General features: G+C 36.9%; 1 protein-coding gene across 1 annotated transcript; it reads right to left on the reverse strand.

Annotated features, from left to right (window-relative positions):
- Positions 1,814-24,849, reverse strand: LOC102173083 (UDP-glucuronosyltransferase 2B4-like). Its single transcript, XM_005701678.3, has 6 exons — positions 24,111-24,849; positions 23,286-23,434; positions 7,351-7,482; positions 5,591-5,678; positions 3,144-3,363; positions 1,814-3,031 (listed from the first exon to the last, which is right to left on the reverse strand). The coding sequence occupies exons 1-6, from the start codon at positions 24,847-24,849 to the stop codon at positions 2,752-2,754; spliced, it is 1,608 nt and encodes a 535-aa protein (XP_005701735.2). The 3' UTR covers positions 1,814-2,751.

A 26,704-nucleotide genomic window follows, 5' to 3' on the forward strand; every position in this document is an offset into this window, starting at 1 on the left:
TGAATCAGTTCTGATGAGATGGATGAAACTGGAGCTGATTATACAGAGTGAAGTAAGCCAGAAAGAAAAACACCAATACAGTATACTAACACATAAATATGGAATTTAGGAAGATGGCAATGTCGACCCTGTATGCAAGACAACAAAAAAGACACAGATGTGTATAACAGACTGTTGGACTCAGAGGGAGAGGGAGAGGGTGGGATGATTTGGGAGAATGGCATTCTAACATGTATACTATCATGTAAGAATCGAATCGCCAGTCTATGTCTGACGCAGGATACAGCATGCTTGGGGCTGGTGCATGGGGATGACCCAGAGATATGTTATGTGGAGGGAGGTGGGAGGGGGGTTCATGTTTGGGAACGCATGTAAGAATTAAAGTTTTTAAAATTAAAAAAAAAATAAAAAACAACTAGGTTCTACCAGATTATTTATTCTGCAAATCATCTTTTGGAAAGTAATGTACTGACTCAATTTTCATTTCCTCAAGCACAAATGAACTTTGTCACATTCTATGTAGCACTGATCATTTAACTTCTGTGAATTTCCTACTCATCTTCATTTATTTTCATATTGGGTTATTGACTCTTTGTTGGAGATTTGTAGTGGTTCTCACTACAATAGCCACCAATTCTTTGTCTGTTTAAAGAAAGTGATGTCTATACTGTTTTCATCATGACAAAAGAGTGAAAGTTTATATATAAGTCTTATGAGAGGGATGGGACAATATGCTCTGAGACAAATGACAAAAAAATGAGAAATGCTGATCTAAAGTGTGGTTATATAGAATAATAGCCATTATTTCAATTTGTGTTTAACATGTTGAATTTCACACCATAGCTGCAAGTAACTAAGTGATTCTGTGTCTTGGTTTGAAAGAATGTGTGTATATATATGTATATATGGGTGTGTGTGTGTGTGTGTGTGTGTGTGTGTAGATAGATAAATATGCATGTAAATGTAAATATATGGGCTTCCCTGGTGGCTTAGTCAGTGAAGACTCCACCTGCAATGCAGGAGACCTGGGTTTGATCACTGGGCTGGGAAGATCCCCTGGGAAGGGAATGGAAACACACTCGAGTATTATTGCCAGGAGAATCCCCACTGACAGAGGAGCCTAGCAGGCTATAGTCCATGGGGTTGCAAACTGTTGGACATGACTGACCCACTAAGCACAACATAGCACATATAGATACATGCAGGGACATTTGGAAAAAATGAACATTTCATAAGTCCCTTTAGAGTACAGGTTATATACATATATTTGATATGCAACTGAGACCTTATACACCTTATCAAGGGCTGAGTATGGTAATGAAAGCAACCAGGTGACTATTTTTTTTTTTAACATTTTACTTTATATTGGGGTATAGATGATTGACAATGTTGTAGTATTTTTAGGTGACCAGTGAAGGGATTCAGCCATATATATACATGCATTCGTTTTCCCCTCAAATACCCCTATTATCCAGGCTGCCACATAACATTAAGCAGAGTTCCATATGCTATACAGTAGGTCCTTCTCAGTTATCCATTTTAATATAGCAGTGTGTACATGTTGGGCCCAAACTCCCTAATTATACCTCCCATGCATCTGTCCCCTTGACAATCATAAGTTCATTTTCAAAGTCTGTGAGAATGTTTGTTTTGCAAGTTCATTTGTAACATTTCTTTTAAGATTCCACATATAATGGCTGCCATAGGATATATCTTTTTCTCTGTCTGACTTATTTTACTGAGTATGACAATCTCTAGGTTCATCCATGTTGCTGTAAATGGTATTATTTTATTGTTTTTAATGGCTGAGTAATATTCCATTGTATATACGTGCCTCATCTTTATCCTTTCCTCTTTCAATGGGCTTTTAATTTGCTTTCATGTCTTGGCTATTGTAAACAGTGCTACAATGACAGTGCATGCATTGTTCTGGATCATGCTTTCCTCTGGATGCATGCTAAGGAGTAGATTGCAGGGTCATATGGTAGCTCTAATTTTAGGTTTTTAAGGAAACTTCATGTCATTCTCCATAGTGTTGTACCAATTTAAACTCCCAATGAGGTGACTAATCTTAAAGATGATTAAAAATAGAGAATTAGGTAATGAAATCAAAGATTTTCAGAAATATCTCAGTTTTATACGATGAAGCAGGTAGCAGTTGCTATATTCCCAATTCCACAAATATTCCACTGTTAAACGAGTTAAACTGGATGAAGGCAAATGACTCGCCATGGCTTTAGGTTAAAAAATGATGCTGAGGCTGGATGGACAGTAAAATCCAAGTGTTAGTGGTCTCACAAATGAAATGAAGGGGTGCATATTTTGATACAATTCCAATTATTGAATAGCTTCTATAGCAAGATAAAACTATAGAATTCTATACCAAAATAGAGTAAAAATTCTGAATATCTACAAAATAATATGGATACTATGAATAGACTTGTTACTGTACTTGTAACTATGCACAACCTGTGAAACACAATTAAATTCAATGATTTCAGTATAGCTTTTGCATTAAAATAATAAATTTCATTATATACCCTATAGCTTTATTCTCACTGAAGATTTCACCAGTTTTATTCTTGGCACGACTTATTTCCAATTTGTAAACAGGAATAAAATCACTTGAAAACAATTTTGATCTGAGATGCTAAGTTGTGAATTGTTGTTTTGTCACAGGGGAAGCTCATCATAACTCTTTTGTGCTGGAATTAACTGGAGGAGTTCCATCTAGGGGCATAACGCCTTCAGCTACTCTCTCTTTTGCTTCTTTCCAGTTTTAGCAAACTTGCGGTAACAAAAGAGAAAGCACTTTGTGATGACAAATACAACAGTTGCCACACAGGCCAGCAGGAACCCAATCACATCCAGAGAGTGGTACTGGAACCAGGTGAGGTTGTGGGCGGCTGGCCTCAGGTGCTTGGCTCCTTTGTGGCGCATGACAAACTCAATCCAGAAGACTGCTCGGTCCAGGGGCTTTATAGGCTGATTGCGTTGAATGGTGGATAACCACATAGCCTTCTCTTTGTAGCTAAAGGGAAAGCAAAGAAACATCAGTTTAAAAATGAACTAGCTTCTGGCGCAACTGTTATATTTGTTGTTGTATTTGTTGTCACAAAATGGACTGAAACAAATATACTTACGAAGGATTGTTAATGACTTCCTTCAATGCACTGAGCAGATCTCTTGCTGACATTGTTTCCAAGTCCACTCTGACAGCTGCTCCCTTGGCTTTCACTCGGGCAATGTTATCAGGTTGATCAGCAAACAAAGGAAGGCCCACCATAGGGATCCCATGGTAGATGGCCTCATAAATGCCATTGGTTCCACCATGAGTTATAAAGGCTTTGGTTTTTGGGTGACCTAGAATTGTGTGAATTTCAGTAAAATTATTAATTAAAAGTCTTAAAAATAAACTAAGAAATGAGCATTATAATGCAAATGAAATAAGCAGTGCCTTTTAGATAACATACAAAACTGTATTTAGATTGCTTCAGAATTCAGAATAAGAAATCCCTAAGTCTGCTGGAGAGGTAAGTGAAGACTTCATAAAGAGCTATGTACTTGAACTTCACAAATGAATCCACGATTGGTAGGTGAAAATCCTGAAAGGGCATTCTGGGTAAAAGAAAATATTTTTGCAACAAAAACAGGGAGGGCATGTCAGAAATATAATCTCTAAAACAATAATGAAGCCATTTAGTCTGATAGGAAGTGTGTCAAGGCAACAAGAAGGGTAAATGGCAGTGGTAGTGGAACCAGAGGAAGGAAAAGCTACAATTTATCATGAAATGTGTGACCACTTGATATAAAACATATGGATGTTTTCTGATAGAAAATGGAGCGTCACAGGTAATAAAAAGAGGAATTCTTATTTCTAAGTATCATTAAAATTATCCGTAGGGAGTGATCAAAATTCTCCAAGCCAGGCTTCAGCAATACATGAACCGTGAACTTCCAGATGTTCAAGCTGGTTTTATTTATTTATTTATTTTTAAATAAATTTATTTATTTTAATTGGAGGTTAATTGCTTTAAAATATTGTATTGGTTTTGCCACACATCAACATGAATCCACCACAGGTGGTTTTAAAAAGGCAGAGGAACCAGATATCAATTTGCCAACATCTGCTGGATCATCAAAAGAAAAAGAGGGTTCCAGAAAAACATTTATTTCTGCTTTATTGACTATGCCAAAGCCTTTGACTGTGTGGATCACAATAAACTGTGGAAAATTCTGAAAGAGATGGGAAGACCACCTGACCTGCCTCTTGAGAAATCTTATGCAAGTAAGGAAGCAACAGTTAGAACTGGACATGGAAAAACAGACTGGTTCCAAATAGGAAAGGGCATACGCCAAGGCTGTATATTGTCACCCTGCTTATTTAACTTCTATGCAGAGTACATCATGAGAAACGCTGGACTGGAAGAAACATAAGCTGGAATCAAGATTGATGGGAGAAATATCAATAACTTCAGATATGCAGATGACACCACCCTTATGGCAGAAAGTGAAGAGGAACTAAAGAGCTTCTGATGAAAGTGAAAGTGGAGAGTGTAAAATTTGACTTAAACCTCAAACCTCAACATTCAGAAAATGAAGATCATGGCGTCCGGTCCCATCACTTCATGGGAAATAGATGGGGAAACAGTGGAAACAGTGTCAGACTTTATTTTGGGGGGCTCCAAAATCACTGCAGATGGTGATTGCAGCCATTAAATTAAAAGATGCTTACCCTTTGGAAGGAAAGCCTAGACAGCATATTAAAAAGCAGAGACATTACTTTGCTGACAAAGGTCCATCTAGTCAAGGCTATGATTTTTCCAGTAGCCATGTATGGATGTGAGAATTGGACTATAAAGAAAGCTGAGAGCAGAAGAATTGATTCTTTTGAACTGTGGTGTTGGAGAAGACTCTTGAGTGTCCCTTGGACTGCAAGGAGATCCAACCAGTCCATCCTAAAGGAGATCAGTCCTGGGTGTTCATTGGAAGAACTGATGTTGAAGCTGAAACTCCAATACTTTGGCCACCTGATGTGAAGAGCTGCCTCATTGGAAAAGACTCTGATGCTGGGAGGGATTTGGGGCAGGAGGAGAAGGGGATGACAGAGGATGAGATGGTTGGATGGCCTCACTGACTCAATGGACATGAGTTTGGGTAAATTCCAGGAGTTGGTGATGGACAGGGAGACCTGGTGTGCTGTGGTTCATGGGGTCACAAAGAGTCAGACACACCTGAACGACTGAACTGAACTGAACTGAAGGAATGGAAAAGATAGGAGTAAGGGGAGAATTCAGAGACAGAACAGTGCACAGTTACTTAAAATTTTACAGTGAAATGTAATTATACCATAGTAAACATATTTTGATTCTGGAGGTAAAGGATGTGACCATGTATAACACAATGCAGTTAAAATTTCTCATTGTTTTTTTCCGCTGGGGCTAAACATAGCAATGAAGGAGTAAAGTTGTCTTACTTAAACTCAAAGGAGTTTTTGAATAATAAATGCTGTATGTTTGTTTCCTATTGAAGTAGCATCACTCTGCTCAGGTGTTACTCATGTTTTCAATATTTTTCTGCCAAGTCTTACCAAGAAGGTCGTTCTGGGGTATCCACTTATACAGACGAGTATTGGGCCCTAGGGTATCTGGTGTTTTGCCATCATATCTCCAGAGAACCTGTGAAGGTAAAGGAAATACCTTATTCCATGAGTTCAACTTCAAAGTCATAGTGTTAAAATTTTAAGCAAATAAAATTTAAATGCTTCTGTCTAACATATAAGTAAATCAGAGCATGAGGCCTTAATTGTTAATAACTACTAATATACTACTGAATAGCAACACCCACATTTTACGGACTCATTTTCAGGTTCAATCTGAGATGGAATGCTATCATGACATCTCACATATGATGACATAGAAAATAGGTTTTCAATGGCGAATTCAAATATTTAAGAAATTTTTACATGGTCTTATTTCTAGGGCAGAAAGACTATGGCAAATTACTAATAAACCACATATTTTTGTTTTAGTTTGTATTCTAAATCTCATTTTAAGTTTATTCACCAATTTCTTTTTAATTGTTATGTGTTTACTTATACCCACATGTTAATATAACTTATTTTATTAGAATTTTGCAATTTTATTGCAGAGAAGAAAATGCATGCAATCAACAACTTAAGAGAAATACTCTGCTTGTTTATATTTATTAATAATAAATTAATTAGGGCTGTCTAGGAAATATAATTTCATTTGATTACAAATTGTTAAATACTACTTCCAAAAATAATGAACTGGAGGTTTGTTTTTTTTTTTTCCATAAATCTGGATTATTGGAAAAGGAAATGGCAACCCACTCCAGTATTCTTGCCTGGAGAATCCCATGGACAGAGGAGCCTGGAGGGCACAACCCATGAGATCACAAGAGTCGGACATGACAGCAACTAAACCACCACCACCAGATTATTACCACTATTATCATACTAGACTTGGAAATGTTTTACCTTTAGAAAAAAAGAGTCAATTGGTAATTTGTAAGGGACAACAAGGCTGTTGAAAAAGTTTCATAATTGTGACACTAAAGTTATTCAACTGACCCTGAATGCTTCAACAATGAAGCAGAAAGCACTGAGTATTGATTAATATGGTCTCTAGGTATAGCAGCAAAGTAAGAACCAGTTTTGTAGTTCCAAGCAATTCTCATAAGCTAGATTATAATTTACTAGCGTTTAACTTCTATTTGCTCTGTGAATGTAAAGTAACCTTAGTTTTTCAGCAAGAAATTAGCCTAAGCAATTAAGAGAAGCCAACCTTTCTCTGAATAGCAACCTGGAAAGCACACTGATTAGGTCTGTTTCAAAGCTTAGGCAATGTAAAAGGGACCAGGAATTCCTGCCAAGTTCAAACTGCAAGAAGCGCTCCAGACTTTTATCAATATTTCTTAACATTATTGAGAGGCCACATATACCATGAAAATTCAACTCCTGAGACCATCTGTCTGTGTATCGTGTCTTCAGGAGTCCTTCGGGAAAATGGGCAAATGACAAGACAGAATTTGGTGATTTCTTTTCTTGTCCACACTACCATTACAATACCAAAATTCACACTAGATCTCTTGCATATTTTCTTTGTGATTACACTGTTAATCCAAATTTAATGTCAGGAAGACATTCTATGTACTGTTCTACCATCTACCATATATATTTTATTATTTTTTTAAATATAAATCTGAGATAATTTGGAGATATCTTAATAGTTTGTCCTTCTTGCATAATATATCTGTAACCAGGGCTTTTTACAGAATTTAATAGTTTCCTTAAGTACTTATCCACTGTTAAGTCATTTTACATACTTTTTGTGGAATCTGGGCAAGAGCTGATGCAATTACATTGACTTTTTCTTCTGTTACGTTACTGATCATTGACCCCAAAGTAAACACCACAATACCATTTTCTCCAGAGCTCTGAACAAACTCTTCCATTTCCTGTGAAAAAGAATTTACTTCATTACAAATGAGCAACAACAGCATAGCAAACAATATTGAAAAGTCCGCCAGAAAAAAAAAAAAAACAAACTAAAGAGACAAAATCAGACATAGTCTAGAAATTATTAAAGTAGTCACTGTTTTTTTTTTTTTAATATCATGGTAAAATGAATATAACATAAAATTTTACCATCTTAATCATTCCTATGTGTATAGTTCAATAATGTTAATTATATTCTCACTGTGCACCAATCTCCAGAACTTTTTCATATGGCAAAGATGGAAGTCTGGTCTGTACCCATTAAGAAACTCCATTTTCGTCTTTCCTCAGTTCCTGGCAACAATTATTCTACTCTATGTTTGCACAGATTAGATAAGTTTTGATACTTTTTTCAAGTTGGATTGTACAGTCTGTCTTTTCACCTCTGGTTTAATTCACTTAGTATAAGATTCATTCATGTTGTAACATGTGTCAGAATTTTCCTTTAAAGACTGAGTAATACTCCATCTTTTTGTATCCACAACATTTTGTTTATTCTGTTTATGGATGCTTCAGTTGCTTCAGCCTCTTGGCTCTTATGAATACTGCATTCATGAATATGGTGTGAAAATATCTCATTGGGATCCTCATTTCAATTCTTTTGTATATATAACCAAAAGAGGAATTGCCACATCATATGTATCGGTGCTATGCTTCAACAGTATGTGAACTGAGAACTCCCAGGTGTACCGGCTGGCTTAGAAAAGGCAGAGGAACCAGAGATCAAATTGCCAACATCCGTTGGATCACAGGAAAAGCAAAGGAATTCCAGTAAAACATCTATTTCTGTTTTATTGATCATGCTAAAGCCTTTTGACTGTGTGAGTGACAACATACTGTGGAAAATTCTTAAAGAGATGGGAATACTGCCTTACCTGCATCCTGAGAAACCTATATGCAGGACAAGAAGCAACAGTTAGAACTGGGCATGGAACAATGAACTGGTTCAAGATTGGGAAAAGACTAACTCAAGACTGTATCTAGTCACTCTGCTTTTTTCATTAATAGAGTGTACCATGCAAAATGCCAGGCTGGATGAAATATAAGCTGGAATCAGCATTGTTGGGAGAAATATCAACAACCTCAGATAGGCAGATGACACCACCCTAATGGCAGAAAGTGAAGAGGAGCTAAAGAGCCTCTTGAGAGTGAAAGAAGGTGAAAATGCTGGCTTAAATGCAACATTCAGAAAACTAAGATCAGAGTATCTGGTCCCATCACTTCATGGCAAATAGATGGGGAAACAATGGAAACTGTGAGAGACTTTATTTTGGGGGGCTCCAAAATCACTGTGAATGATGACTGTAGCCATGAAATTAAAAGATGCTTGAAAGGAAAGTTGTGACCAACTTAGCGTATTCAAAAGCCAAGACATCACTTTGCCGACAAAGGTCCATACATTCAAAATATGGTTTTTCCAGTAGTCATGTATTGATGAAACAGTTGGACTATCAAGTTGACTGAGCACCAAAGAACTGATTGTTTTGAACTGTGGTGCTGGAGAAGACTCTTGAGAGTCCCCTGGACAGCAAGGAGATCAAACTTGTCAATCCTAAAGGATATCAATCCTGAATATTCATCAGAAGGACTGATGCTTTGGCCAATACTTTGGCCAGCTGATGCAAAGAGTTAATTCATTGGAAATGACCCTGACTCTGTGAAAGATTGAGGGTAGTGGGGGAAAGGAAGACAGAGCATGAGCTGGTTGGATAACATCGTTGACTCAATGGACATGAGTTTGAGCAAACTCCAGGAGATAGTGAAGGACAGGGAAGCCTGGCATGCTGTAGTCCATGGGGTGGCAAAGAGTCAAACACAATTGAGCAACTCAACAGAAACAGCGTGTATTGACAGGTTTTAAATTAGGAGATGTGTATTCTTACCACATACTATATAGTTAGTTTATAAATGACTATAAAGTCATTTCCCTCCTGCCCTCTTGATTCTCGAACACGCTAACTTCACATCTTTGACTTTGGTCAGTTGTGTATTTCAGTATTAAACACCAAAATTTTATTTTAGAAAAATCTGAGGAAACTCCATACTGTTTTTGAAAGTGAAAGTGTAGTCACTCAGTCCTGTTTGACTCTTTGAGACCCCATGAACTGTAGCCCACCAGGCTGCTCTGTCCATTGAGTTCTCCAGGCAAGAATACTAGAGTGGTTTGTCATTTCCTTCTCCAGGGCATCTTCATTACCCAGGGATCAAACCTGCTCTCCCTCAGTTTATGTAGGTTCTTTATCATCTAAGCCACCATGGAAGCTCCTACAGTTTGTAGTAATAGGTGTCTTTTTTAACAGGTGATATCCCTGAGGTCCTTGGGAAGGAAATAGATGAAATGAGGTCAATTTCTTCTATTATGTATATTTGTGCAAATGTGTTTGTGTATAAGCAGGAAATGAGATAGAGCCAATACACAGTGGTGACAAGGAGATACTGTGAAACAATATTATAGAGAGACTCTTTATCAGTTATGTTATTAATTACTAACAGATTCTTGGACATCTACACTGCAGGGTTTAAATCACCTCTAATTCTTTATTACTGTAGATCTAATAAACCATTTATTTATTTCAGATAGACTTTCTGAAGAACTATTTTAAACGTTAGTTTATTCATTATGATTTCATTTTCCTTACTATGAGCACTAAAAAAAATCCATGATTCAAATTTGTTTATGTCTGTCATTCTCTAACTGTCTTACATTAAACTTTGTCGTAATTTCCCAGACTCTGTCTCACTGAATTACTAATCACTGTTATTGAAGAGTCTGGCTTGTAGTTTGAAAGTTCTATGAAATAGTCCTATGAATTTAATATATAACCCAGAGATATGCTTGAATAGCAAAGAGTCAGACACGATTTAGCAATTGAATAACAGCAATGCTTGAGCAGTTACATATTTGAGTTACCATAGTACTGAGTTTGTTTATATATGACATCCTTTGTCCTGAACTAATATTGTATAATTGATGTCAGAGTACGACGTGTTATGTGAGGGACCCTAACATCATCACTTCAGTCCCCCCAGGATCACAGTGGGAGAGGTACCCCATGGCCTTCTGCAGTAGAGGTCTGGTCACGTTTTGAGTTCACTTCAAACTAAATAAAGCTCCTCAGAAGTTCACTTCAGTCACTTAGTCATGTCCGACTCTGTGACCCCATGGACTGCAGCATGCCAGCTCCTAATAAATCTGTATTTTCCTGCAATTGTTTCTGAATTATTTTGTCTTATGATTTTGACTCCATTTCATTTTTAAAAATTGTTACATTTTATTCTACTATTAACAGACTAATTCCACATTTCTCAATATACTCTATTACAAAAATTGTAGATGAGCAAAATTTTCCTGGATATCTGATCAAATCTATGTACTCACCTTTTCTTATTTCTTTTTTCTGTTTTAAATTCACTATTCTTTTCTCTCTCTAGATAATGACTGAATTCCTCTATCACAGAATGTATACTTTCTGATCCTAATTATTGGTATCAATTTTTTTCAAAACTATTTTTAACAGAAAAAGAAACGAAAAAAATGTTCAGACTTTAATATTGCAGACTATATATTGTGTAGCACATTTTTTCAGAATATAATTTCACCCTAATGATATCAGTCACAGTGATAAGGCCACTAAACTTTCTTATGACTCACATGGTGCATCCAGGTAATGTATGCATTCTAGTGACCTGTAGCAGGATTTAAATTTACTTGTCTTCAATGTTTTGTCTCAATGACTTGCTACCCAATGGTGCTTCATCCATACTGTGAAAGATGCATCTGTTTGCTATTATTATAATATATTCACTTTTTATAAATTAATTACTGATATGTACTGACTATTCTCATTCCCTGATAATTTTTATGAAAATAATACAGACTTATGGCAAAAAATATGCAAAAGCATAGAAAATTATAATAGGAAATAGATTTACTAAACTCTCTATCTAGGAATTCCTTAGTTTCAAATTCACATGTTTTTAGAAAAAAATGGAAGTATATTTTATATAGAAAATTATATAATAATTTTAGAAGATTATATAGATTATATAATTATATAAATTATATAGATAATTATATAGATTATATAATCTATATAATTATGTAGATTATATAATTATATAATTTCAGATGTATAACTTGATTTGATAATTTATATTTTATAATATGATTGCCATTTTATTATTGATTGAACCTTTATTATGTCTAATAATTATCATTGCTTTTTTGGTGGGAATAATTAAGATATAGTCCCTTGGAAAGTATGATGATTATAATATTATACTGTTGTGTATATTCACTATTCGGTACTTTAGATCTCTAGAACTTATTTACTATAAGATGCAAACATATACCCTTAAACATCTTTCCTATTCTCCTATCCTTTAGTCCTTGGTAACCTCTATATTACTTCCGTTTTTACAAGTTTGGCATTTTTATTTTTATTTATTTATTTTTTTAAAATTTTTATTTTTACTTTATTTTACTTTACAATACTGTATTGGTTTTGCCATACATTAACATGAATCTGCCACGGGTGTACATGAGTTCCCAATCCTGAAGCCCCCTCCCACCTTCCACCCCATATCATCTCTCTGGATCATCCTCGTGCACCAGCCCTAAGCATCCTGTATCCGACATTGAACATAGACTGGCGATTCATTTCCTACATGATAGTATACATGTTTCAGTGCCATTCTCCCAAATCATCCTACCCTCTCCCTCTCCCACAGAGTCCAAAAGTCCATTCTATACATCTGTGTCTCTTTTACTGTCTTGCATACAGGGTTGGGTCCAAGTGATATTATACATTATATTTTTCTGTTTTTTCAAAAAGGTAAACAAGACTGACCACATCTAACTAGATTTACCAAGAAAAAAAGGATTCAAAACATGAAAATGAAATAGGAGACATTACAACTGATATGACAAAAATATGTAGGATCATAAGAAACTACTATGATGAATTACATGATAACAAATTACACATTGGAAAAGAATAGACAGCTTCCTAGAAACAACCAAGACTGAATTAGGAAGAAATAGAAAAGCTGAACTGTCCCAATGAGTAGATATTGAATCATAAATTAAAAATCTCACAAAAATCAGAACCAGATGCGTTCATTGATAAATTCTGTGAATATTTAAAGAAAATTAATGTCAGTCCTTCAGAAAAATCTTCCCCAAAATTAAGGGGTTGGAGGGAAACTTTTCAAACTCATTCTACAAGGCCAGCATTATCCTGATACCAAGTAGATAAACACTTAACAAGAAAAGAAAACTATAGGACAATATCCAGACTGAATGTATATGCAAAGATTATCACTAAAATATCAGCAAACTGAATTTAAGAATATATTTAAAAGATTATATATCATTACCAATGGAATATATCTCTGGGATGTAAGGATGGTCCAACATACCCGAAAATATTTCTAATACATTTCATTAATAGAATGAAATATAAAATAACTTGGTCATTTCAACAGATGCACATGAACAAAAAAAAAGCATTTGAAAAGATACAACATTCTTTCATAATAGAAACTCTCATTTTTTAGGTATAGAGGGAACCTACCGCAATGCAATAAAGACTTTGTGTGTATATATATATACACGCACAAACCCAAAGTTAATGTTATCCTCAACAATGAAAACTTGAAAGCTTTTCCTCTAAGATTGGGAACAAGAAAAGGATGCCACTAGCACACTGATTCAAAATAATACTAGAAGTCTTAGTTACAGTAACTAGGCAAAATAAAGTGTAAAAGGCTTCTAGAAAAGAGGGCTTCTCAGTGGTAAAGAATCTGCCTGCCAATGCAGTAGATGCAGGAAACGTGGGTTCAATCCCTGGATAGGGAAGATTCCCCGGAAGTGGAAATGGCAACCCACACCAGTACTCTTGCCTAGAAAATTCCATGGACAGAGGAGGCTGGTGGGCTACAGTCTATGGGGTTGCAAAGTCAGACAAAACTGAGTGACGAAGCACACATGCACGCAAACAGAGAGGAAGAAGTAAACTTGTCACTTTTTGCAGATGGCATTGATTTTTGCACAGAAAAGATAGATTTAACCACAAAATTGAGCTAATCAGCAAATTCAGTAAAGTTGCAGGATGTAAAATCAGCATAGAGAAATCCATTACATTTATATGTGATATTAATGGAAAAGCTACTCCATTTACAATAGGACCAAAAACAAAAAAAATAACTAGAAATATAACCAGTAAAGTATAAGATCTTTGCAGTAATAACTCTAAGACTTTGTTGAAAGAAATAGAAGAAAACATAAATAAATGGAAAGACATCCTATGTTCATGGATCAGCATATGTATATTGTTAAAATATCCATGCTACCCAAAGCCAAAGGCATTACACCTCCAAATTTCAAATTATAGTACAAAATTGAAGTCGCCCAGTCGTGTCTGACTCTTTGTGACCCCATAGCCTGCCAGGTTCTTGCATCCATGGAATTTTCCAAGCAAGAATAATGGAGTGACTTGCCATTTCCTTCTCCAGGGAATCTTTCCAACCCAGGGATCGAACCCAGGTCTCCAGCATTGAAGGCAGATTCTTCACCAGCTGAGCCACAAGGGAAGCCCATCTACTTTGCTATGGTACAAACGGATAGCATTTAAAGCAATATGGTACTGGCCTATCAATTCCAGTACATACCAATGAAGCATAATACAGGGTCTAGAAAAAAATCTCTGCATATACAGCCAACCAAAATTCAACAAAAGAGCCAAGAATACCCAATGAGGAAAGAATAATCACTTCTTTTACTTCTGAAAAACCTGAATAAACATAGGCAAAAAAAAAAAAAAATGAAATGAGACACCTATCTTACACCCTCAAAATATTACCTCAGATTTATCAAAGACTTAAGCATAACACCAGATACCATAATACTTTTAAAGAAAATGTAGAGATGATCTTCCTTAACAGTAGTCTTGAAAGTGATTGTTTTTTTTAATATGACATCAAAAAAAAACAAAAAACAAAAAACAACAACAAGTGGGACTGCATCAAACTTAAAAGCTTCTGTGCAACAAAGGAAACAATCAACAAAATGAAAACACAACCTGAAGAATGGGAGAAAAATTTCACAACTACATATTTAGAAAAGGACTAATATCCAAAACATATATAGAACTCACAAAACACAATAGCAACAAAAAATTCAATTAAAGAATAAGCAGATAAACAAAACAGACATTTTTCAAAGAAGACATCCAAATGGTCACCAGTTATCCATATCAATATCACTAATTAGGGAAATGCAATTCAAAGTTAGAAAGTCCATCACTAAGAAGAGGAAAGTGTTGGTGAGAATGTGAATAAAAGTGAATGTTTTTACACTGGCAATTGGAATGTAAATTGGTCCCATCTTTATCAAAAACGAAGTGAAATTTCCTCAAAAAATTAAAAATAGATCTACTGTATGAGCCAGCAGTTCTACTTCTGTGTATATAACCAAAGGAAATAAAAATAAGGTAGATGAAATACATGCATTCCCATGTTTATTGCAACAATATTTGCAGTAATCAAGGAAACAACTTAAGTGCCCATCAATGGATGAATCCATATGATGTGATAAATATACACACAAATGCACGCATGAAGACACACACTCAGAATGTAATGTTATTCATCCATGAGAAAGAAGGAAATCCTGCCATTTTTGACAACCTAAATAAACATAGAGGACCTTATGTTAAAATTTGTGCTTTCATTCTAATCTTTTTTCTACTTCTATCATTAAATATGCATTTGATATATATATATAATTGTAATTCCAGCTTATATTATGTTTTATCCTAGAAGAAAATTGTGATCTTATATTTATTATTTTCCAACTAAACCTTATAGCTGACAGTGTAATTAAGCATTCTTTGATGAAATCATTGTAGTGGTATGATGTGAGCATTTACAAATTATTTAACCATTGCTTTAAGTGAAGTCGCTCAGTCATGTCTGACTCTTTGCGACCCCATGGACTGTAGCCTATCAGGCTCCTCTGTCCATGGGATTTTCCAGGCGAAAGTGCTGGAGTGGATTGCCATTTCCTTCTCCAGGGGATCTTCCTGACCCAGGAATTGAACACAGGTCTCCCACGTTGCAGGCAGATGCTTTACCATCTGAGCCACCAGGTAAGCCCTTTATTTCTATTATTTCCAGTGTTGACATTTTTAAATTATTTCCCAACATATCATGTTAGGACATCTTGATCTTGTCCGACTCTTTGCGACCCCATGGACTGTAGCCTACCAGGCTCCTCTGTCCATGGTATTTTCCGGGCAATAGTACTGGAATGGATTGCCATTTCCTTCTCCAGGGGATCGTCCCGACCCAGGGATTGAACCTAGGTCTCCTGCATTGTAGACAGATGCTTTACCGTCTGAGCCACCCTGGAAGTCCTAAATAGTGTATAGTTTCATATAAGTATATTATGAAGCAAAATCTATAAGCATTGTTATGACTTGATGCATTTTGTCAAATATCCTAATTCTTTAACAAGGGCAGAAATTTTCTTAGAATCCAATAATTACTGGAAAAGTTAATGGTGTGAATAAGCAGTTTCATTATGCAATGAAGTTCTCACAGTCATTGAGTTTGAATTAAATCTTGTCTCTTCAGCTTGGAAATAATAGCAAATATTGCTAATTTATCACAATTATACTACTATTCATGTTTCCCTTCATTCTTCTTTGTCTTCTCCTAATCTTCTCTCCTACTAACATTATCACTATCCTGAAATGAAAAAATGGAAATTTCAAAAATAGGGTTAGATAGCATAGAACTTTCACTATCTATGTCAGCCTTTGGACTCTGGGAAGATTACTATAGGTAATCCAAGCAATTTGCATTCAAAACAGATATTACACACTGCTATATCTAAAATGGATAACCAGCAAGGACCTAAAAGATAACACAGGAACTCTGCTCAATGTTATGTGGGAGCCTAGATAGGAGGGGAGTTTGTGGAAAAATGGAGACATGTACGTGCATGGCTGAGTCCCTTTGCTGTCCACCTGAAGCTATCACAACATTATTAATTAGCTACATTTCAGTAAAACTGGAATCAGTTTAAAAAACAGTTAGAACTGGACATGGAACAATAGACTGGTTCCAAATAGGAAAAGGAGTACGTCAAGGCTGTATATTATCACCCTGCTTATTTAACTTATATGCAGAATACATCATGAGAAATGCTGGTCTGGAAGAAGCACAAGCTGGAATCAAGATAGCTGGGAGAAATATCAATAACCTCAGATATGCAGATGACACCACCCTTATGGCAGAAAGTGAAGAGGAACTAAAAAGCCTCTTGATGAAAGTGAAAGTGGGGAGTGAAAAAGTTGGCTTAAAGCTCAACACTCAGAAAATGAAGATCATGGCATCTGGACCCATCACTTCATGGGAAATAGATGGGGAAACAGTGGAAACAGTGTTATACTTTATTTTTGGGGGCTCCAAAATCACTGCAGATGGTGACTGCAGCCATGAAATTAAAAGACCCTTACTCCTTAAAAGAAAAGTTATGACCAACCTCGATAGCATATTGAAAAGCAGAGACATTACTTTGTCAACAAAGGTCCATCTAGTCAAGGCTATGTTTTTCTAGCAGCCATGTGTGGATGTGAGAGTTGGACGGTGAAGAAACTTGAGTGCCGAAGAATAGATGCTTTTGAACTGTGGTGTGGGAGAAGACTCTTGAGAGTCCCTTGGACTGCAAGGAGATCCAACCAGTTCATTCTGAAGGAGATCAGCCCCGGGATTTCTTTGGAAGGAATGATGCTAAGGCTGAAACTCCAATACTTTGGCCACCTCATGCGAAGAGTTGACTCATTGGAAAAGATTCTGATGCTGAGAGGGATCGGGGGCAGGAGGAGACGGGGACGACAGAGGATGAGATGGCTAGATGGCATCACGGACTCGATGGACGTGAGTCTGAGTGAACTCCGGGAGTTGGTGATGGACAGGGTGGCCTGGCATGCTGCGCTTTACGGGGTGGCAAAGAGTTGGACATGACTGAGCGACTGAACTGAACTGAACTGAACTTGGAAAGATCTCACATGCCTCAGGGCATCCCCAGGGGCGACTAAGCACATGCACCACAACCACTGAGCCTGCAAGTCTAGAGCCTGCAAGCCACCTCAGTGAGAAACCCATGCACTGCAACTAGAGAAAGCCAGCACAGCAACGAAGACCCAGGACAGACAACATTTAACTAATTTTTAAAAAGAGACCACAAAACAGTTGGCTAAAGATTGCTTGCTTTCTATTTATGTCTTAAGTCAATTTAAAACAGACTAGATTCTTGGTTTTGTTCATAGGGAATATTACTTTATACATAGTATTCCTTATATTTTGAAACTACAGATGGTTTTAGATTCAACTGGTAGAAATTGTGGCCTCTCACTTTTATTTTTTTTAATCTGTACAGTCTTTATGGTTTGTATAGGGGTAGATTTTCTCTGTGCTCATTCTGTTAAGTATCTATGATGTTGGGACCTGCATTCCTTAAGGGAACTTTTACTGTGGTTTTCTATAGGGTTCTGGAGAAAACTCTTGAGAGTCCCTTGGACTGCAAGGAGATCAAACCAGTCAATCCTAAAGGCAATCAACCTGACTATTCTTTGGAAGGACTGATGCTGAGGCTGAAACTCCAATACTTTGGTCACCTGATGTGAAAGGCCAACTCATTAGAAAAGATCCTGATACTGGGAAAGATTGAATGCAGGAGGAGAAGGGGACGACAGAAGATGAGATGGTTGGATGGCATCACCTACTCAATGACATGAGCTTGAGGAAACTCTAGGAGATGATAAAGGACGGGGAAGCTTGGTGTGCTGCAGTCTGTGGGTTAGCAAATAGTTAGACACGACTGAGCAATTGGACAACAAGAGGATCAGTGTAGGCAGAAAACATCTGTTCTATTAAGATAGATGGAGTTATCTCTTTCATGCTGTAAGATGTAAACCCCTGGGATTTCAAATGAAGAATGGTTTAAATGCTGATGTAAAAGCAAGTAAGGTTTGGATTTGGCTGCAAATTACTAAGGCAACATTTATATTTTTGAAGAAGATTTTTCATTTTATCTAGAGCACTGGTAAGGAGCCTCAATTCTTACAAAAATTTTTTTACATTTCATCTTGCTCATCTGATTGCCAAAAACTTAAATTTCTTAATACTAAAAAAAGTTTAAATGTGAATTAAACTTTATTTAAGTAAATTTTGTTGAATTTATTAAATTATTTTTATTACCTTTTTAGGTAAGTTAACTTTTAAAATTTGCTTTTAAAAGATTCCATGGGATATGTATTCTCTGACAGTTTGCTGGATAATATTATCTTGATGATTAGGAAAATCATTTCAATTTCAATTAGAAATTAGATTTATGTGGCTGGCACACATTGGGTTATTGAAAATATGTTATAGTAACAAATTAAAGAAAATAATTAATATTTCTTCTGGATCACTGAGTATGGGCTAGTGACATTTTGGATAATTCACATGTGTTAACACATTTTTCCATCAAGGACAATATGAGGTTGGTGCTATTATTATATAGCGTGGTTACATCTCTATGGACATTTTTGACTAGTTTTCCATCACTGCCTTTATCTTGCAACTACCTGCTAAATGAGGTCCCTTTCCACTCTTGCTGCTTTATAATCCAACAAGGTAACTATATCCTGTAATTTTATTTTTAATGTGACCATCTCACCCTTTTCTTTACCCTTTTATGCCCTACTAAATGTGCCAAACTCCTTACAATTATATGTCTGCAACTTAAATCTCCAGCATTTTCTGCTTCTTTACTCAGCCTCTTCCTGTTTAGACTGAACCTGGACTTCTTGGTAACTGTCATGACTATGCTTTTCTTTTGTATCTTCCTCTACCTTCAGCTCAGTTCAGTTAGATAGAGTTCAGTTGCTCAGTCATGTTTCTCTCTTTGAGACCCCATGGACTGTAACATGCCAGGCCTCCCTGTATATCACCAACTCCCAGAGTTTACTCAAACTCATGTCCATTGAGTTGGTGATGCCATCCAACCATTTCATCCTCTATCATCTCCTTTTCCTCCCACTTTCAATCTTTTCCAGAATCAGGGTCTTTTCAAATGAGTCAGTTCTTCACATCAGGTGGCCAAAGTATTGGCTTTTCATCTTCAGCATCAGTCCTTCCAATAAATATTCAGGACTGATTTCCTTTAGGATGGACTGGTTGGATCTCCTTTAAGTCCAAGGGACTCTCAAGAGTCTGCTCCAACACCACAGTTCAAAAGCATCAGTTCTTTGGTGCTCAGCTTTCAATAGAGTCCAACTCTCACATTCACACCCTACTGGAAAAACCATAGCTTTGACTAGATGGATCTTTATTGGCAAAGAAATGTCTCTTGTTTTTTTTTTTTTTTTAACTGTATATTTGGATATCTGTATTATTTTTTCTTGTATTTTAATTTTAATTTAATTTTATTTTATTTTTTAATTTTTTTTTTAATTTTAAAATCTTTAATTCTTACATGCGTTCCCAAACATGAACCCCCCTCCCACCTCCCTCCCCACAACATCTCTCTGGGTCATCCCCATGCACCTGCCCCAAGCAAGCTGCACCCTATGTCAGACATGGACTGGCGATTCAATTCTTACATGACAGTATACATGTTAGAATTCCCATTCTCCCAAATCATCCCACCCTCTCCCTCTCCCTCTGAGTCCAAAAGTCCGGTATACACATCTGTGTCTTTTTTCCTGTCTTGCATACAGGGTCGTCATTGCCATCTTCCTAAATTCCATATATATGTGTTAGTATACTGTATTGGTGTTTTTCTTTCTGGCTTACTTCACTCTGTATAATTGGCTCCAGTTTCATCCATCTCATCAGAACTGATTCAAATGAATTCTTTTTAACGGCTGAGTAATACTCCATTGTGTATATGTACCACAGCTTTCTTATCCATTCATCTGCTGATGGACATCTAGGTTGTTTCTTGTTTTTAATATGCTACTTAGATTGGTCATAACTTTTCTTCCAAGGAGTAAGCGTCTTTTAATTTCATGGATGCAGTCACCATCTGTGGTGATTTTGGAACCCAGAAAAATAAAGTCAGCCACTGTTTCTGCTGTTTCCCCATCTATTTGCCATGAAGTGATGGGACTGGAGGCCATGATCTTCATTTTCTGAATGATGAGCTTTAAGCCAGCTTTTTCACTCTCCTCTTTCACTTTCATCAAGAGGCTCTTTAGTTCTTCTTCACTTTCTACCATAAGGGTGGTGTCATCTGCATATCTGAGGTTATTGATATTTCTCCCGACAGTCTTGACTCGAGTTTGTGCTTCTTCCAGCCCAGCGTTTCTCATGATGTACTTTGCATACAAGTTAAATAAGCAGGGTGACAATATACAGCTTTGATGTACTCCTTTCCCTATTTGGACCCAGTCTGTCGTTCCATGTCCAGTTCTAACCGTTCCATGTCCAGTTCTTGACCTGCATATAGATTTCTCACGTGGCAGGTCAGGTGGTCTGGTAGTCCCATCTCTTTAAGGATTTTCCACACTTTGTTGTGATTCATACAGTCGAAGGCTTTGTCCTAGTAAGTAAAGCAGAAATAGATGCTTTTTTGGAACACTCTTGCTTTTTTAGTAATTCAACTGAAGTTGGAAATTTTCTCTGTTTCCTCTGCCTTTTCTAAAACCAGCTTGAACATCTGGAAGTTCACGGTTCACATACTGTTGAAGCCTGGCTTGGAGAATTTTGATTATTACTTTACCAGCATGTGAGATGAGTGCAATTGTGCAGTATTTTGAGCATTCTTTGGCATTGCCTTTCTTTGGGATTGCAATGAAAACTGACCTTTTCCAGTCCTGTGGCCACTGCTGAGTTTTCCAAATTTGCTGGCATATGGAGTGCAGCACTTTCACAGTATCGTCTTTCAGGATTTGAAATAGCTCAACTGGAATTCCATCACCTCCACTAGCTTTGTTCATAGTGATGCTTTCTAAGGCCCACTTTACTTCATATTCTAGGATATCTGGTTCTAGGTGAGTGATCATACCATCATGATTATCTGGGTCATGCAGATCTTTTTTGTATAGTTCTTCTGTGTATTCTTGCCACTGCTTCTTAATATCTTCTGCTTCTGTTAGGTCCATACCATTTCTGTCCTTTATCGAGCCCATCTTTGCATGAAATCTTCCCTTGGTATCTCTAATTTTCTTGAAAAGATCTCTAGTCCTTCCCACTTTATTGTTTTCCTCTATTTCTTTGCATTGATTGCTGAGGAAGGCTTTCTTCTCTCTCCTTGCTGTTCTTTGGAACTCTGCATTTAAGTGGGTATATTTTTCCTTTTCTCCTTTTCTTTTCACTTCTCTTCTTCTCAGCTATTTGTAAGGCCTCCTCAGACAGTCATCTTGCTTTTTCTGCAATTCTTTTTCTTGGGGATGATCTTGATACCTGTCTCCTGTGTAATGTCAAACCTCCATCCATAGTGTTTCAGTCATTCTGTCTGTCAGATCTAAGCCCCTGAGTCTATTTCTCGCTTCCACTGTATAATCATAAGGGATTAAATTTAGGTCATACCTGAATGGTTTAGTGGTTTCCCCTCCTTTTTTCAATTAAAGTCTGAATTCGGCAATAAGGAGCTCATGATCTGAGCCATAGTCAGATGGATTGTTTTTGCTGACTGTATAGAGCTTCTTCATCTTTGGCTGCAAGGAATATAATTAATCTGATTTTGGTGTTGACCATCTGGTGATGTCCATGTGTAGAGTCTTCTCTTGTGTTGTTGGAAAGAGGGTGTTTGCTATGACCAAAGTATTCTCTTTGCCCTGCTTCATTCTATACTCCAAGGCCAAATTTGCCTGTTACTCCAGGTGTTTCTTGACTTCCTACTTTTGCATTCCAATGAAAAGGACATCTTTTGCGGTTGTTGATTCTAAAAGGTCTTGTAGGTCTTCATAGAACCATTCAGCTTCAGATTCTTCAGCATTACTGGTCAGGGTATAGATTTGGATTACCGTGATATTGAATGGTTTGCCTTGGAAACGAACAGAAATGATTCTGTCTTTTATGAGGTTGCATCCTAGTATCGCATTTCAGACTCTTTTGTTGACTCTGATGGCCACTCCATTTCTTCTAAGGGATTCCTGCCCACAGTAGTAGATTTAATGGTCATCTCAGTTAAATTCACCCATTCAAGATCATTTTAACTTCACTGATTCCTAAAATGTTAATATTCCTTACCTTCAATTATTCCTGAGTATCCTTTAGAATTCACCATAATTATCAATGCCTCCAAGATATTTTCTATGATTCCTGCTGAATGTTTCTTTGGCATTTTGATCTTTCTTTATAGTAACACATTTTATTATTTGCTTTCATTCTGTCTTTCTAGATAGAGTATCCAGTGGCAGAAACTGTGTCCACACCATTCCTCTGCATGTTAGCACTTATTTCTGGACTATGCTTGTCCCTTTGTAATTATTCTTTAATGAATAGTTTATCTCTATTATGTTGAATTATAAAGGCCTTAATTTAACTGACATATTTTCACAGTCTCCCAGGTATCCCACTTTATTTTGCCATGATAATGAAATTCAGGTACTTGTGTTGGTATGGAAATATATCAGTTTCTAACTGGAATGTCAATATCCAGCTTCCCATATATGATTCACTGTAACCAAAATTCTAGAATTTTTAAGATTATTCTAACTGAAAATGAAAAGTTAACAAAGCAGAAAAAAAAGGAGTAGGTGACCTTAGGCAGGGGTTTGGCAGGTTTGCAGTGGAGGCCTCCAACAAATTCAAAATTTGGCAGCACTGGGCGAGGAAATTCAAAATCCCAATAGGTTCGAATCAGCCACATATCAGCTTTTCCAATTGTCTCTAAAAATGTAGTGGGTCTTCCTTAAAGGAAAAGCAAAAACAAAAGTAACAACAAATACTAGATCAAATGAGAATATTGCCATATGAATATATTAGGTAATATGGGGAAAGGAATTTGAAATAATGTAGAGAAAGATGTTTGAAAGTATATGTTCTTTGATAAAGCAAATATATATGTGTGTGTATACATATAATATGACATGATATAATGAAATATGATTGGGAAACTTTTACGCATATAATGAATAATAAAATATATAGTATGGAAACTGAGCTACACAAGTAGAAACAGTTTCTAAATGCTACCTAGATACTTGCACTACAAATATGTTTGTAATTCCTTAATCTACTTGTCTTCATTTATCAAGATATTTTATGAGGTTTCCAGGGAACTTTTTAAGTTAAAAGATGAAGTTTCATGAGTTACATATATAATTGTTTGGAGAAATTTTAAGTGCTTCAATTTGTGGTTTAAATTTCTTGAAGTGTCCTATACTAGTAATGGGCCACAAGGTTCTATATTACCCTGTGATTTAAGTGTTTCCATAATACTTATGGGATTGATGGGTCGTTTTATATTTTCATTACCTCATTTCCTTGTAAGAGACAAAATCCTGTGGCTTTATGTTTATGTGGTCACCTTCCAAGGCACTTGGAAAATTAGGACTTCATGCTACCAACCAAAAAGATGACTTACCTAGTACTTCACTGTAAAACTCATTCCATGTCTTCATATCAAATGTCTGGAAACAGAAGTCAAAATAAAGTACATATATCATATTTTTGACCCTTTCCATAAATGTCATGTGATCACTTAATGCTGATAATATAACAGGTACATAGGATGGTGGGAATGAAAGTTGTCCACTATACTTTTCAAACAAATAGCCAGGCGAAAAACGGAGACTGTACACTAATGGTATTCCAAGTATCTCAGTCAGCAGCTCACCACAGGGTCCAACGGCATCTGCAAGAAGGACATCAAACCTTGATTCCTGTAGTTTTGTTATAAGTTTCTTTTTTGAAACAACTTCTTTACACATTTTCATAAGCATTCCAGAAAATTCCCAAAGTAAGCTTTTCAACTCGTTAAATGATAAAACATTTGTCCAAAATGAACTTTTTGCCATATATGTCCATTTCTCAATCAAATTCTTGACAGCATTCTCAAAATCATCTTTAGTTAAAGATACAGGGAAAATCTCAAACTTAAAAGCAGATGGTTTGTTGGCATCAGTAATAGTGGAAGCTGAAGATATTAGAACAGTCACCTCATGACCCCTCATGACTAGTTCATCCAGAACTGCCTTCATATTCATCCAATGACTAAATTCCACTGGCCACACCAGCACCTTTCCACAACTCCCAGAGCTAAAGTAGCAAGTCAGCTGTAGCAGCAGCAGAAGTGAGAGCCATTTCATAGACATCTTGCTCATATGCAGTACTTAAAAATTACTCTATCATTTTGGTATTGCTCATGCTTATATCCCAGGAGAAATCAATCAAAGGAAGTTAAAAGTTAACTCCTACACTTCAAATAACTAAATTTTATGAGTAGTCAGCAGCTGGGGAAATCAATTGAAAGGGCAAAGTGTAGAACATTTCATGATAACAAAGTGTTTAATATTGTTTTGTCAGTATTATCACTGATCTAAAAGTTAATGATCTTGCACATGCAATTCATCTATGTTATTAACATGTAAGAGAGAAATGTATAGACTACTATAATAACAACAGCATGTGAGTGGACCTTATGTCTGCAGTCTCCTTGACACTGAAGTAGATAAGATGACATCCACAAGTTGGAAGGTTAGGAGTTCCAAACACCTGTACCCCCAACAAAAACAATAAATGAACAAGTAGAAATCAATTTAAATTGCACTGGTTAAGTTCTGGACTACAACAAAAATAGAGCAGAAACCTTGCAGAATGCAAAAACTGAGCATGGCCATGTAGCAAAGCATGGAAAAGCTTTTTAACTAGATGACTGTATCTCCCAGTTCAGAGCTTGACACCAGCAAGGATTCTCTCAAAGGGATTTCATCCCATGGAGAAAAGGAGAATAGAACTCTGGCAAGTCTCACCATCATAGACATTTGAAGTCTTTGCTACTGAGAACTTACAGTCTTTACCAGCACTGATTCTAGCTGACAGAGCTATCCAGAGTCCTTGCTACTGTGTCTTCCAATTTTGACAAGTTGCTGTGGGGAATATCTGACCTTAGGGACCTGATACCTTCATACCCACCTTACCTTCCTTGATTGTGACCATAGTGCCCTGACAGGTATGGGATGAGAGCTGCTGCTGTGTGCTCTGCCCCCAGCTTTTATCTTAGTGCTTAGTCTTGCCATAACAAAAGCCATGCTGCTATTGCTTGAACCTGATTCTGTATTCCTAGTTGTAGCTTTGACTGGTTATTACTTAGGCTGAGCTGCTGCTATTCTACAGCTTATTCCTGGGTCCTAAATCTCAGCTTCACTTTAGCATTGTTTGGGCCACAGTGCTCCTACACTTCACCTCACACTGTGTGCTAAGTCAGTGCTTTGACCCACCACAACTGGGAACACACCACTGCTGCTCTACAGTCCACCTCATGGGTCCTGACGTGTGGCTTTAACAGGCCATCACTGGGACCATGATGCTACTACTCTGCGACTTCTCCTGAGGCCAGAGTTGGAATTTTGACTCATCATTCCAAGGCTGTGCTGCTATATGACACTGCACTCCTAGGCCTAAGCTACTGTGGAACTCTGTCATATATATATCAGGGCTTGCACCACTGCTGCATTCTCCCTGCTCCCCATGTTGCTGAAGCAAACAACAAACATAGACCCCAGTCCCATGGGAGAATTATATGTGCTTGTACCCACGAGACTGGTACTTCTGCCCCAGCCAGTACAGTTGCACCTCAGGGCCAAAGTGATACAATTGTTCCACTTCAGCCTGACCTAAGGTCTTTGGCTCTACTGCCTTTCTGAGTGCCAATTTGTATCTTCTCAGTTATAGTTACTTCCATGGGCCAAAGAGGAGAACAGTAGGGCCTCAGAAGCCTTTATTACCAAGTATCTCAATGGCCCTAGCCAACACTACCACCACCCATGAGAACTCTCTAGTTTTGGTCACAGAAGATCCATGCAGTCTGCACAGATGTTGATCTATGCTGATGGAGATGTAGAGAAATTACGCAGTCATGCACTCTCGAGAACAAAGATATTACATCCCACTCAACTAGCACCCTCACAGCCAATTTGAGGTGAAAATCTTTCCCCAACAAAGTGAGTTCAGAAAGGC

Source organism: Capra hircus, chromosome 6 (assembly GCF_001704415.2).
Source record: "Capra hircus breed San Clemente chromosome 6, ASM170441v1, whole genome shotgun sequence".
Taxonomy (NCBI): domain Eukaryota; kingdom Metazoa; phylum Chordata; class Mammalia; order Artiodactyla; family Bovidae; genus Capra; species Capra hircus.